Genomic DNA, 15,424 nt, shown 5'->3' with positions numbered 1-15,424 from the left:
TAGTACTCATTTAAAAATCATAATTCTGTTCCTCTCCGTTTCCTCAGTTTGTGTTGAGCAGAACCTTATTATTTTGTAGACTCTTTTGACATAACTACCAATATCCAGGAAGCAAACTTGACCACCATCTCAAAAAAAAAAAAAAAGGAAAAAGTTATTTTTATTTATTTATTTATTTATTTTTATTTTTTAATTTTTTTCCCCCAAAACCCCAGTAGATAGTTGTATGTCATAGTTGCACATCCTTCTAGTTGCTGCACGTGGGATGGGGCCTCAGCATGGCCAGAGAAGCGGTGCGTCGGTGCGCGACGGGATCCGAACCCGGGCCACCAGCAGCGGAGTGCGCGCATTTAACCGCTAAGCCATGGGGCCAGCCCAGAAAAAGTTATTTTTAAATCCTCAAACAAACCAACATCCAATGCAATCATTCTTATGTCTAGAATATCACTAGCACAACATTGTACAGAACATGAAATTTTATTGAGATATTTTCCAGATATGACCATAGCCAAAAAAAGAATGTGTTCTGTGGTGCTGATACTGAGGAATTACACCAATAACCCCAGATGTTATTTGGCAATTCACATAAGTCTTTGGCTGTCCAAAGAAGTTTTTAAATTCTGCATACTCATTTGGGACTGTCAATGCAGAAGAGAGTTTGTACATCATGACTAATGAAAATTAAGATTTCATCTATGTACTATTATTATTTACTTTGAAGTTTGGTTTGAGCAGATTGAGTTTGAGGTAGAGGGGTGTCCATGTAGGAAAGTTTCCATAAGCCTTTCTGAGTTTAGAGCTCTAGTGAGATTTCTTTCCTGCAAGACCTAAAGTAAGGCACATCCAACTTCATTAATAACAGAAATTTTAAAAGAGGACTGCAGCAGGTTAATAGTAATGAGAAGTGTTCTTTGATGCCACAGCTTTCTGGGAGTGAATCAAAAAACAGTTTACAGAAGATAATAAAGAAATTTTAACATCAGTATGCTGTCCTCCTTCAGTGTCCCCATGGTTGGGGCCCTTAGGTGCAAGGAGACAGTAAATAATAATAGATATAACTTTTATAGGTCACTTTCTTCTAGAAATTAAAAGCATGCTTCCCAAGAAATAACCTGTATTCATTTATATTCCTGCCACTTCTAGCTCTTTGTTCTTACGTGGTTCTTGGTTTTATCTGTGTGTCTTATACCTGCAGCTAGGTTGTTAAGCATCTCTGGGATAAGAACTGTTGTATTTTTGCTTTCTGTAAAATACCTGGCCTAGTGCTAGGCACCTTCTAGGGTTGACTGCAAGAGAAAAGATAACCAGTAGAATTATCTAGAGGCTACTGTGGAATGAAGAGAGACCTCTTCTGTCCTCAGTTATGCCTAATTCATTTATTTATTCTTCATATTTGTATTTTTTTATATTGAAGGAGAGTTTTTAGTGCTGAAACCCTTACCTCTAAACATATTCAAGCCTACTGCCTTCCAGGAACTTCCTGTCTAGCTAGACATATCCGCAAATAATAAGGAGAACTCTACAGACAGTCCCCAACTTACGATGGTTTGACTTATGATTTTTCGACTCTACAATAGGGTAAAGCAATACGCATTCAATAGAAACTATACTTCGAATTTTGAATTTTCATCTTTTCCTGGGCTAGTGATAGGCGATACTGTCCTCTCTTGTGATGCGGGCGCTGGCGTTGAGCCGCAGCTCTCAGTCAGCCACACGACCACAGGGTGAACAGCTGATACACTTAGAACCGTTCTGTACCCAGACAGCCATTCTGTTTGCCACTTTCACTACAGTATTCAGTAAATTACGTGAGATATTCAGCACTTTGTTATAAAATAGGCTTTGTGTTAGATGATTTTGCCCAACAGTAGGCTAATGTAAGTGTTCTGAGCACCTTTAAGGTAGGCTAGGCTAAGCTGTGATGTTTAATAATTAGGTGTATTACAGTCATGTGTCAAATAACGATGGGGATTCATTTTGAGAAATGCATCGTTAGGTGATTTTGTCCTCGTGTGAACATCATAGATTGTGCTTAAACAAACCTAGATGATATAGCCTACTACATACCTAGGCTATGTGGTACTAATCTTAGGAGACCACCATCGTATATGCAGTTCACCATTAACCAAAATGTCGTTATGCGGCGCATGTCTATAAATACATTTTCAACTTATGGTTTTTTCAACTTACGATGGGTTTATTGGCAGGTAACTGCATCGAAGTTGAGGAAGATCTCTATTCATAGTATGGGCAAGGTACTTTGGGAATGGGAGCACAGAGTTACTAAGAGGCATTGGGAAGATGTCATGGGAAGAGAACTGTATTTGAGCTTTGTTTTGAAGGCTGGGTGGCAGTTGGGTTTTTTTGCTTTTGAATTCCCAGGTTATTGTCTCATCCTCCCTCCCTTGTAAAAAAAACGCTGTCAACATAAGTTATTGGCTTAAGTTATGCTTTACAGAGAATATTAGCATCTTTTATAGTTGGTGCCACTCCTACGGCATACAAAAAAGTGTCAGATTCAACATAACCCCACACTGGTGGGGTTCAGCCTTGTTTAAGATGACTTTGTCATACTACAAAAAGAGCATTGGAATTGGAATCAGAACACCTGGGTACAAGTCCTAACTTTGCTTCTTATTAGCTTATGAGCAGGGTTGGAAAATGTTTGGTACATTTCCTAGATGCCCAAGAACTTAAGAAGTCTACGACCCTCCTGAAAGATATGGGAGTCAAACTAGGTACTAAAGGAGAGCCGTACTATTGCATGGCTATCTAAATGATTTGGAGGATTATAGCAGGACATAAACTGTCAGCTCAGATATTTTGTTTAGATTAGTTAAAAGCCTGTATGCACATATTTGCATGTTAAAGAACAATCATATTGATATCTTTACATCTCTGTTAAATGAAGAGGCAAGATTCAGTGATATGTAGGACTACGTATAGCATTAACAAAAAAATTCTAGTAAGAGTACAGTGATCTTATAGGAAAGATGACCTTATACTCTGTTCTTTAGGAAGATACTCCATTGTTTTTGTCATTCAAATTTGATAAGAATTTCTGCTTAATTCCTTTTCAGATGAAAATACAATTCTGAAAAGAAGATAGTGGTAAAAGCCTTTTGTAAATATAAAATATTGGCTTTTAAAAACTTGAATTATTTTTTGTTCCTCCATTTGTGCTCCTCCAAATAGAAATGACTTTTCCTGTCAGAAGAAAGACATTTTTGAAATGTAGTTAAATTATTGTTTGAGAATATGGTTTGCCCCTATAGTATATTCTCACTACTTGTGAAGAGACCTTATCATCCTTGCAAGCAGCTTCCTCTATATGTCTTGGTTGGACCTTTGATCATCTATGCAATAGAAAGATTAGCTAGTAATTTTCTGTTTCCTTCAGACAAATTCCCATTTGTGCAATTGCCTACCCTCTAGTTTTTTGCCAATGATGCAAGGTACTATTGTGCTTCCGAGCTTGCTAACTTAATGGCATCCTTTTAAGAAATACTGTAGGCTTTATAAAAATATCAATTAATAGGGAGGTTTCTGATACAATTTTGGAATGCCTGATTCTAAGATGTTCTCACTTTCTTTTTTTGTTGTTGTTGTTGTGGGAAAGATCAGCCCTGAGCTAACATCCATGCCAATCCTCCTTTTTTTGCCGAGGAAGACTGGCCCTGAGCTAACATGCGTGCCCATCTTCCTCCACTTTTATGTGGGACGCCACCACAGTATGGCCTGATAAGCGGTGCATTGGTACGCGCCCGGCTCCAAACCCGGGCTGCCAACAGCGGAGCACTCGCGCTTAACCGCTACACCACGGGGCCGGCCCCCTGTTCTCACTTTCTTAAATGTACTCATTTAGAGTTTCCTGCTTTTTGTTTTTTTAATTAACCTTCATGTAATTTGCTTTCTCCATAATGTATGAATGGTTTTTTTGTTGTTGTTGTTGTTTTTGAGGAAGATTAGCCCTGAGCTATCATCTGTTGCCAATCCTCCTCTTTTTTGCTGAGGAAGATTGGCCCTGGGCTAACATCTTGCCCATCATCCTCTACTTTAAATGGGACGCCACCACAGCATGGCTTGATAAGCAGACCGTAGGTCCACGCCTGGGATCCGAACCTGTGAACCCTGGGCCACCAAAGCGGAGCCCGTGAACTTAACCATTACGCCACCAGGCCGGCCCCTGTGAGTGTTTGTTTTAATTTAAAAAATAGTGGTTTTCCCCAAACACAATAATTGATATTTGAAGAAGGTAAGTTATGTTTATCATATGGCATTATGCATGCCTTGGTACCACCTATTTGAGAGGTGTGGGACTTGCTGATTCGATTGTTTCAGAGAGGCCAAATCATTTAGTATCTGTCTTAGCCAAGATTTGATAAGATCTGAGCTCTTTTTCTGTCTTAAGATTCATCTTTTAGTAACTTTGGACTAGTTATTTGCTTTTAGTCTTGTTGGCTTAGGTAATCCTGTATATAATCTTATGGAATATAGTAATACATAGCGCAAAAGAGTTTGAATGTCTAAAATAAAAGACTTCAGAATTAGTCCTCCAGTTCAGTGATTCTTAACTTTCTGAATAATTATTATTAGCATTAACATTAAATAAGTCAGTTTTTATGGACAATGAATGAAGGCATGAACCTAAAGGAGTTGTTACGAAACTATGGAAATTTTATGATTTTTACTTTTCAAGAAAGAGCTATGAACTTCTTTGGAAAGAAGGAAATTAAATGGCAAAAAAAGGCTTCCCTCCCTCACCCTCCCCAAAGAACTGATAAAGTTGTGGAAGGATGCACCGAGAAGAATTGTTGGGTTCTAGGATGTTACAGAAGTTGGAAAGGAGAGAAATATGATGTCCCATGCTGAATTGTCTAAGCAGTGTGACAAAATGAAGTACAGAGCAAGGATTTTGACATCAGATGGACCCAACTTGAAATCCTGCCTTGGATTTTATGAGATCTGTACCCTTGGACAAAGTATTTAATCTCTTTGAACATCAGTTCCTTCATCTGTAAAATGGAGATAATGAGACGTGCTTCATGGAGCTGATGGGAGCATTCAGTATGTATGGAGTGTATAGCACAGTGCTTGGCCACAATGGCCTCTAGAAACATTATTTCCTATCCTCTCACATCAGCAGCCCCCTCAGCAAGTCATCTTTACTTCTCTGGATTTTTGGCCGGCCTTAAGGCATCAAGATTCAAACAGCTTGACTCTAAAGTGGTACTCACTACTCTGATAACCTAGTTTTAGTGAAAGAGAAAAATGATTCCTAATTTTGTAAATGATTGCTAAAATTAATAGGCTTGGCAGAAAGACGTTTGTGTATGTAGAAGACATTTTATCTAAATTATTCCTATGATCATTATACATACCATCTCCCCTTCTTTTTCTTTTATTTAACATGACTCTAAAATATGGAATGGGAAATAAATAATGCAGATGGTTTCCACTTATGTGAAAAATTGTTGCTAGGAATTGAAAAATAGGATTTTCACAGTTGAAATCACTGCTTTCAAAGAGATTATGGTTGCAGCATACTGCAGGAGAATAATAATGATGATGATGATGATAACATTACTGTAGTGTTTACTAGTTCAGTCACGTCAGTCCTATGAGGTATAGGTACTGTTACCTTCAATTTGCAGATAAAGAAATCGAAGCACAGGGAGGTTAATAGCATTCCTGTTTGTATACTTAGGAAATAGCATAGCCAGGATTTGAACTCACACAGTCTGGCTCCAGGGCCGTGATCTTAACCACTGTCTTGTACTGGGAGGACTAAGAGAAGATAATCCTTTAAATGGGAGCAAATGTCTGAAAGCTGTAGCAGATTGTTTACTTTTAGCTTTGCTCTACAGGTATTCTGAGAGAAGCCTCACAAAGTGTATCGGAATTACTATTGAGACCAGACCAGATTATTGCATGAAGCGGCATTTAAGTGACATGTTGACCTATGGCTGCACAAGGCTGGAGATTGGGGTGCAGAGTGTCTATGAAGATGTGGCCAGAGATACCAACAGGTAAGATGATGGCAAATGAAGGCAAGCATAAGCCTTCTTCTACTCCCACCAATTTTATCTACGTTCATACCCATCCTTTCCCTTTCTTGTGAGTCTCAGAGAAAGAGGTATCAGTATTCCTCCTTTTCAGAGTCATTCTTCTACCTATCCTGTTAGTTCCATCCCCTCTTTCCTTGAGTTTTAGTCATTCTCTACTGGCCCTTTTCCAGTAGCCTATAAACATGCTCATATCTCTTCCTATTCTTGTCATTAACAGCCTTTCCCATATGAAAAACAGGAGGCAGGACTCAAGGTCAGTAGTTTAAAGCAGGAGAGAAGACTAAGGAGAATGGGAGCAAAGAAAAGGGTTTGAACAAGAAGGAAGTCAGGATGAAATTTAAGAGATTGGTTTTAATGAAGCAGATGCTAATTGGCGAGGAAGTTTGCTTAGGGAAAGAGAAGTGTTGCTTAGGCAGTGAGTATAAACTTGAGAAATTTAAGAGTGTGAGGAAAGAAAGAAAGGTCAATAGAGCCATATGAAGTTCTCTTTCCTCTAGAAATATATCGTTGAGTTGAGGAGAAAAGATACACATGAAAGATTTAGCTGTTTAAGGAAATTTATGATTAATTGGTAAATTAGTGAAAAATAAGAGATTTCAGCAGTTCATTAGGTGGCAGAATTCATTCACCTAGAATGGTAAAGGCCGGCCTCATCGAGTAGGTATGTGTTGAGTTGGGCATTAATGTCTATTTTATTTTAATAGGGTTTGGGTAGACATGATGGGGGTTGTACTAGGAGAAGGAAGTAAAGAGGAACTAGGGAAACAGACACTGGTCAACATCTTAGAAACAACCAAGAAGAATGCCAGGTTAAGGAGGGTGGAATCTTTCCTTTAGGTAATAGAGGTCTATTGAATATTTTTGAGCACAGGGAAGAATCTGATGGATATCAGGTTTGAGAAAGATTAACCTGAATTGAGTGCATTCATGTATGGGAAAATTTGAACCAAGGAACACTGCTTGGACTGCTGCAGTAATCAAGGGCTGTGCTAGAGAGGTACCTGTGGAGATGGAAAGAGTCTCTTGAAGGTCAGGAAAGCTTTCTGAAGAAAATGACATCTAAGCTGAGACTTACAGGAAGAATTGAGTTAGTCAGGAGGGGAAGAGGAAGATTGTTTCAGGAAGAAAGAAGAGTATAAGCAAACTCCTAAAGATGGGAGCACATGGCACATTGAGGGAATTCGAAGTAGTTAAGTTTGATGAGAGTACAGAATGTGAGGTAGAAGAGTGGTAGGAGGTAAGGCTGAAAAGGTAAACAGAGGGGCCAAATTATGAGGAGCCCTAGAAGTCAGCTCAGGGAATGTGGGCTTTAATCCAAGGACAAGCTGTAAGCTAAGTTGTGATATGAGCATATCTGCGTTTTAGAAAGGTCACTTTATGGGGATCACAGTGTGGGAATGGATCAAGAAGAGCAAGCTAGAAGGAAGACCAGTTAAGAGGCAGTTGCAATAATTTAAACAAGACATGATGTCCTGAAAAGAAATGAATGACCGTGTTTGGTGACTTAGTAGAAATGAGGATAAGAGAGAATGGAAAATGGAGGAGGCTTAGAGGGAAGATGAGTTTCATTTTGGATATACTGAGTTTTAGATACTTGTGGAACAACCAGTTGACGGTTTGCTTTAGAGCAAAGCTGTCCAACAGAATGTTCTGCAATGACTGAAAAGTTCTATACCTGCACTGTCCAATATGTTAGCACAACTCAGAACTTTATTGTTCATTTTAATTAATTTAAATATAAACTTGAATAACCACACGTGCCTACAGACTATAGTGCAATGCAATTTTAGGGTATTGGATATTTGGGAGTGGTGTCAGGAGAGAGGCCTAGCCTGGTCATATAAACTGGGAAGTCATTAGCAAAAAGAGATTAGAAATTGAAACCATGGAAATGACTGAGAACATCCAGGGAGAATGGGATGGAGTCCATGGTTTGTAGGATTTTGTTGTGGTGAATGGGAACGTCTTGGTGGTTCAGGGATTAACATAGGGCTTCAGGGCTTAGTTATTCCTCTGGCGGCTCCCACACGGTTCGTAGGGCTTGCTTCCTACTTGGATGTGGCACTAGAATGTTAAGATGATTATCCAGCTGGCCCCAAATGATTCTGCCTTGTCACTAAATCGTTCTCTCTTCTCGCTTTTTTAAGGACCCTCCAGCTCACCAGAGTGAAATCTATTTTGTATATAGGTGTCACTCTTCCTTTCTCTCTATCTCCAAATAATTTCAAAAGATTTTTAAAGGAAAAGAGCATAACAAGATGCTGCTTCTGCTTAGATTTGAGCTTATTATTCTTGTTTTAGACTTAGATATTTACATTAGTAAACTTGTTTTGGCTGATGATGCTAAACCAAATAATTTTAGTATACATTAACTCTTGTTACTCCAGTCAGTTACTGTCAGAACTTTGAGTAGCTGCATAAGGGAATTTCTGAGAAATATCTTGGAAGTAAAATTATTTACTTCCAGGCCTTCTCAGGGTTGGAGATATAAAAATGACTTTCTGAGATTTCTTTTTCCCCAGCCATATTATTCTTCATTGTGGAACTACTGTTACATGTCTCAGAGATTGTTTTTCTTCTGTTCCTTGTGTTAAGTTTGTTCCCCATTTATTTGTGTAACAGGTGGTGAATTTTCTTTCCTTAGGGGCCACACCGTGAAGGCAGTATGTGAGTCATTTCACCTGGCCAAGGATTCTGGTTTCAAAGTTGTGGCTCATATGATGCCTGATCTGCCAAATGTGGGACTAGAGAGAGACATTGAGCAGTTTACAGTAAGTGTTACCTTAAACCAGGCTAGTTTAGAATGCCTCTGCATGCCACTTCTACCCTCTCTGCTCTTTTTGATTATTTACTGTTAATTTTTCCCCATTATTATTGGATTCCCCAATACATCCTCATGATAGAATAGTAGAAACACAGTAGACAAAGAGGAGTCACAGCTCCAACACCAAATAAAACCCTAACATTTTAGTATACTCCTTTCCAGGTCTTTTTATGCTTGGGCTTTTTTGGAGGATGAAGTGGGTTATACATATATACACACAGACAAACTTACACTTACATATACGATAGATAATTATTTTAATAGCTTTTTCACTTAACATTATAACAGTATTTATCCATCTTACGGCCTGGTATCTGTTAAAATGTTAACATATTTAAATGTCTGCTTAATTTCCATTGAATAAGTATGCCATACTTTGCTCAACCACTTCCAAATTTTTAAAAATTGAAGATATTACCAGTTTTTCATATTGTAAATAGCACTGCAGGTAGACAATTTTATGCCTATAACTTTTTGTAGTATTTAGGATTATTTCTTTAGGATAAATTCCCTGGAGCAGAATTATCAGGTAAATGTATACACACTTGAAGAATCTTATCATATTACTTAGTTGCTTTTCAGAGGGTTCTAACAATTTACACTCATTTTAAGAGGGTTATCTTTTTCCCAAAATAATTCTCTTCTGCTATTTATGTACTTTTTTATATATGTGCATATAATATTTTTATCTTTGCTGATTTGATAAAAGTGTGCCATTTCAACTTGCATTTTGTGATTCTGGTAATATATTTTTCAAGTTTGTATTCAGTAATTATAATTCTTGCATCTTTTTGGAATTGTATGTTTTTGTCCTGACCAATTATTCTATTGGATATGGATATTTTTAATATTAATCTATATGAACTTTCTAGGTGAGGACATGATGGATTCATTGTTTTTTATATTTGTTACAAATATTTTCTCCAACCTATCTTTGGCCTTTTACTTTTGTTTCTCTTGTCAGATCTGCCCTCCCTCCCTCCTTCCCTCCCTTCTTCTCTCCCTCCTTCCTTCCTCCCTCCCTTCCTCCCTCTCTCCCTCCTTCCCTTTATACCTGACTCTGGGGTTTGGTTTTGTTTAGTCTATTACATTTTGGCTTGATCCATGTTAGCTTTGTCTTGGGAAATGACACTGGTCAAAACTTTTTATTCAGATTCTCAGCTAGGGAAAGTGTCTTAGGGATATCCTTTTAGAGAAAAGGATGAAAATATTTATCAAGTTATTTCATCCACAAAAATACTTTTATTTTACTCTGTTTAGAAAAATGGAATTCACCATGCCTTATTTGTGATGTTAATAATTCTTTCTTTCGTTTTAAAAAGTTTATTATTATTTTTTAAGCCAGTGAGTTACAACTGAAGGCCTGTTTATAAGATAGCATTAATTCACAGATGTCCCTGTTACTAATTCCCCCATATTGGCTGTGTAATAGATTTTGAGTCTTATATCCTCCTCTCAGTAGTTCATAGCCAGGTACTCAGACTCCCAGCCTAAAAGGCACCTGAAACATACTTTTCTTTAGCATAGCTTCTGAGTGGACCAGTGGTATACCCAGAATTCATAACTTTAATTGCCCTTGGAAAAAATATGTCATGTTTCAAGTAATAGCAAATAGCTGAGTCTCACTATTTATTTTCCATAGTGTCTTCAAAATAAAAGAATAGTTTAATAATAATATTGCAAAGACAACCCTTTGTGTAAACAGATTTATCTGCTTGTTTGTATTCTTTTCAGAGAAACCCACAGGGAATATGAGCAGACCATATGCCTTTTCTAACTGCATCCCAGCAAATATATAAAAAAATAGAGTTAAAATGAGAAATCTGATTTCTCTCTGGAGAAAAATTCTGTGCAAAATTAACTTATAAATTACCTTAAAATAAATAATGTCTACAAATCAATAAGAAAAAGGTAGGCACCCCAATAGGAGAATGGGTAAAAAAACTTGAACAAACACTTCACAAATATGATATTCAAATAGCCAATAAACCTATTTCAGAGTTCTCAAAGTCAATAATCTTCAAAGAAATGAAATTTAAAACTACAGTGCATTACTACTGTCTGCTCACTAGAATAGCTAAGAATAGCTAAAATGAAAAAAGACAATATCAAGTGTTGGTAAGAGTATGGAGCAACTGGAAATCTCATTTACTGCTAGCAGGAGTGTGAATTGGTACCATCATGTTAGAAAACTGTTTGACGTATCTGCTAAAGGTGAACATATGCATACCCCATGACTCAGCAGTTCTACTCCTAGATGTGTACTCAACAGAAATGCACACGTATATTTACCAGAAGACACAGTCACAAATTACTGTTGGTGGTATCAGAGTGGAAACAACCCAAATGTCCATTAACAGTAGAATGCATAAGTAAATTATGATGTAGTCATATGATGAAATACTATAAAATAATAAGAATAAATTAATTACAACTTCGTGCAACAACATGGCTGATTCTATCCAACATAACCTTGAGCAAAGGAAACCAGATCCAAAAGATTACCTAACATATAATTCTATTAATATGAAGTTCAAGAACTTAAGTTGGAATTGTAACTAGAAACAGACATGAGGTGGGCTTCTGAGGTTTTGTTAATGTTCTTTTTCTTGATTTGAGTGTCTGAGTACTGGTTACATGATTTGTAAAAATCTGGCAAGATGTACACTTACGATTTGTATACTTTTCTGTATCTAAGATATATTTCAATAAAAAGCTTACTTAACTATTAAAACTAGTTTTTGTTTAGGAAATCTCATTTGGGCGTGTTTGGAATTCACAACCTTTTCCTGAATTAGGAGACAGTATATTTTACACTTTAAAAACTTTTTTCCCTTTATTTTATTCTCATATCATTAGCAACCCACAGATATATTTCCCTCAACGTGTTTTGTTCCATAGGAAGGGTTGCTAAATCAGGGGTCTGCTCATATAATTGCAAAAGATAGCCTTGCCTGGCATGGATCCATAAAGCTGCTACCCAGCCCACTAAGATGTTACAGCCATTTCTTTGGGGTTGTGTGCCTATGTGTGTTAGTTATAAATAGGCTTAGATCTCACACCTTGTTGTTTAGGTCAGTTCTGGGTCACTAAGTGCATAACTGTTCATTTGTATCTGTTCATTGCAAATTCACACTCTTATCTAATGGTAGGAACTTGTAGCTGTGTGTGATAAATAGTGTTTACTTATATTTTCCAGGAGCTCAGATTTATTTTTGAAATGAAGTTTTTTTTTTTCTTATAAAGCCGAAAGTCTTTGTTGTGCTGGGGAATGTTTAACATCTTAGGAATTTATCCTACAAGCATTAACTTCACCCTTTCCACTTATCCTCAGATAGGACTTATTTATTACTCAAAATAACTTTTAGTTGTTTTGGTGTTTTATTCTTTTAAAAACTAGACTGCTCCTGAATATCCAAGCTCAGGTTGCTGAAAATGCTTGAAGGATGTCTGTTTCTCTCGAGGAAATATTTATCTCCAGAATCTCCTATCAGTAACTAGAAATCTTTCAAAGGCCATTAATATTTTGGCACCCTTTTGACACTCAGAAGTTCTTTTTTTTCCTACTGCACTGTTTTTCCCAAAAGCCATTGTGATTAAGTTACGGTTTGCAGGGATGATTAGAAGCATTTGTTGTTGTTATTTATTTGTTTGTTTTTAATGTAAAGGCTTGTTACTTAAGGTAGTGTCATAGAATGCAGGTCAGTATAGAATTAGGTCAGAAAAGACCATCTGTTGTAGCCTCCTCAGGTGAGGCAACAAGGCCCGACGAGGTTAAGCACCTTTCCATTGCACCTTTCCGTGTTTCCTTTCTAGGCAAAGGAAAATCTGTTTTACTATCAATGACTGTGCGTGACCTGAAAGATGTTGAAATTCAGGTCAAGTTGGATCTTACAGAAATAAAACTTTAAACCTCATTCTGTTTTTAGTTATTTTTTATTTGTATCAAAGTAATACATGCATATTTTTAAAGTAAAAATGTACTATAAGGCCTACAAAGAAAAAAAGCGATACCCTTCCTTCCTCTTCCTTAGTGTAGCCATATCATTTTACAAATGTTCCAGTGTCTCTGCTTTAATCTCTCATTCATTCCTCAAATCAGCTACAGTTTGGCTTCTACCCTTCACTGAAACTCTTCTCTCAAATGTTATAAAATACTTCCTAGTCTACAAATCCAAAGGATACTTCTCTGCTGTCATTTTATTCATTCTTAGCATTTGTTATTGTTAAAGACTATCTCCATTTTGAAATTCTCATCTCCCTGGCTGTTGTGACTCTACTGCCTCCTGGTTCTCTTCTTATTTCTAGGACTATTTCTTTTCTGCTCAGGTTTTTTTTTCTCCCCACCACTTAAATGTGGATTCTGTCTTTTGCTGTCTTCTCCATGCTTGCCTTTCTTCATTGTAGTAACTCTACCACTTACCCCTCAGTGACTCATTTTCTCTCCAACCTTAAGCCTTAGGCTCCTAAGATCAATTACTTAATACTCGTCAGCTAGCACCAGATGTCTTACATGTACTTCAAACTTAATACGTCCAATATGTACCCATTTATCCTTTCCCCCAGTGGTCTCCTCCTCTTATATTTCCTGTCATACTTGGTGGCCCCATCATCCACGTAATCTCCCAAGCCAGAAATTTAGGAATCATTCAGGAGGAAGTAGAGCATATTTGGACTCTGGGACCAGGCTGCGCCTAGTTTGAATCCTGGTCCCACCACTTAGTAGCAAATTGTTTGACTGCTTTGTTCCTCAGTTTCCTCATCTCTAAAATGAGGCTAATTATAATATCTACGTGTTATGAAGATTAGCTGAAATAGTACATGCAACACACTTAGAAAAATGCCTAGCGCATAATGAGTGCTCAATAAATCTTTGCTGCTGCTGCTGTTACTATTCCCTCATACCCTTACTCTAATCCAGCAGGAAGTCCTGTCAGTTACTTCCTCTGAATGTCTTTCAAAGCTGTCACCTCCTCTTCATCCCCACGGCCACAACTTTAGTTCATGCTTTTGTCACCTCCTCTGCACAAACAGCTTCTTTTTTTCTTTTTTTTTTATCTTACCATTGTCTTCATTTATTTTTTTTTTAATTTTTTGTTTATTGCAGTAACATTGGTTTATAACATTGTATAAATTTCAGGTGTACATCATTATACTTCCATTTCTGCATAGATTACATCATGTTCACCACCCAAATACTAATTACAACCCATCACCACACACTTGTGCTGAATTATCCTTTTCACCCTCCCCACTCCCCCATTCCCCTCTGGTAACCACCAATCCAATCTATGTCTCTATGTGTTTGTTTGTTGTTGTTATTATCTACTACTTAATGAAGGAAATCATACGGTATTTGACCTTCTCCCTCTGACTTATTTCACTTTGCATAATACCCTCGATGTCCATCCATGTTGTCACAAATGGCTAGATTTCATCGTTTCTTATGACTGAGTAGTAGTCCATTGTGTATATATACCACATCTTCTTTATCCATTCGTCCCTTGATGGGCACATAGGTTGCTTCCAAGTATTGGCTGTTGTGAATAATGCTGCAGTGAACACAGGGGTGCATGTATCTTTATGCATTGGTGTTTTCAAGTTCTTTGGATAAATACCCAGCAGTGGAATAGCTGGGTCATATGGTAGTTCCATCCTTGATTTTTTGAGGAATCTCCATACTGTTTTCCATAGTGGCTGCACCAGTTTGCACTCCCATCAGCAGTGTAGGAGAGTTCCCTTCTCTCCACATCCTCTCCAACACATGTTGTTTCCTGTCTTGTTAATTATAGCTATTCTGATGGGCGTGAGGTGATATCTCATTGTAGTTTTGATTTGCATTTGCCTGATAGTTAATGATGTTGAACATCTTTTCATGTGCCTGTTGGCCATCTGTATATCTTCTTTGGAGAAGTGTCTGTTCAGGTCTTTTGCCCATTTTTTAATTGGGTTGTTAGTTTTTTTGTTGTTGAGATGCATGAGTTCTTTATATATTTTGGAGATTAAGCCCTTATCAGAGGTATGGTTTGCAAATATCTTCTCCCAATTGTTAGGTTGTCTTTTCGTTTTGTTGATGGTTTCCTTTGCTGTGCAGAAGCTTTTTAGTTTGATGTAGTCCCATTTGTTTATTTTTTCTATTGTTTCTCTTGCCCGGTCAGACATGGTGCTTGAAAAGATGTTGCTAAGACCGATGTCGAAGAGTGTACTGCCTATGTTTTCTTCTAGAAGTTTCATAGTTTCAGGTCTTACATTCAAGTCTTGAATCCATTTGGAGTTAATTTTTGTGTATGGTGTAAGGTAAGGGTCTACTTTCATTTTTTTTGCATGTGGCTATCCAGTTTTCCCAACACCATTTGTTGAAGAGACTTTCTTTTCTCCGTTGTATGTTTTTGGCTCCTTTGTCAAAGATTAGCTGTCCATAGATGTGTGGGTTTATTTCTGGGCTTTCGATTCTATTCCATTGATCTGTGTGTCTGTTTTTGTGCCAGTACCATGCTGTTTTGGTTACTATGGCTTTGTAGTATATTTTGAA

The 15,424-nt window shown here is 37.4% G+C and overlaps 1 protein-coding gene across 1 annotated transcript in view; it reads left to right on the top strand.

Annotated features, from left to right (window-relative positions):
- Positions 1-15,424, top strand: part of ELP3 (elongator acetyltransferase complex subunit 3) — a 102,267-nt gene that overhangs the window by 28,998 nt on the left and 57,845 nt on the right. The window contains exons 8-9 of the mRNA XM_058550435.1: positions 5,868-6,029; positions 8,713-8,839. Of these exons, the coding sequence (XP_058406418.1) occupies positions 5,868-6,029; positions 8,713-8,839 (289 nt within the window). The remainder of the gene's footprint in view (positions 1-5,867; positions 6,030-8,712; positions 8,840-15,424) is intronic.

The sequence above is a fragment of the Diceros bicornis genome, chromosome 11 (genome assembly GCF_020826845.1).
Source record: "Diceros bicornis minor isolate mBicDic1 chromosome 11, mDicBic1.mat.cur, whole genome shotgun sequence".
Classification (NCBI taxonomy): Eukaryota; Metazoa; Chordata; class Mammalia; order Perissodactyla; family Rhinocerotidae; genus Diceros; species Diceros bicornis.
This window is presented reverse-complemented; position numbering and strand designations above follow the sequence as displayed.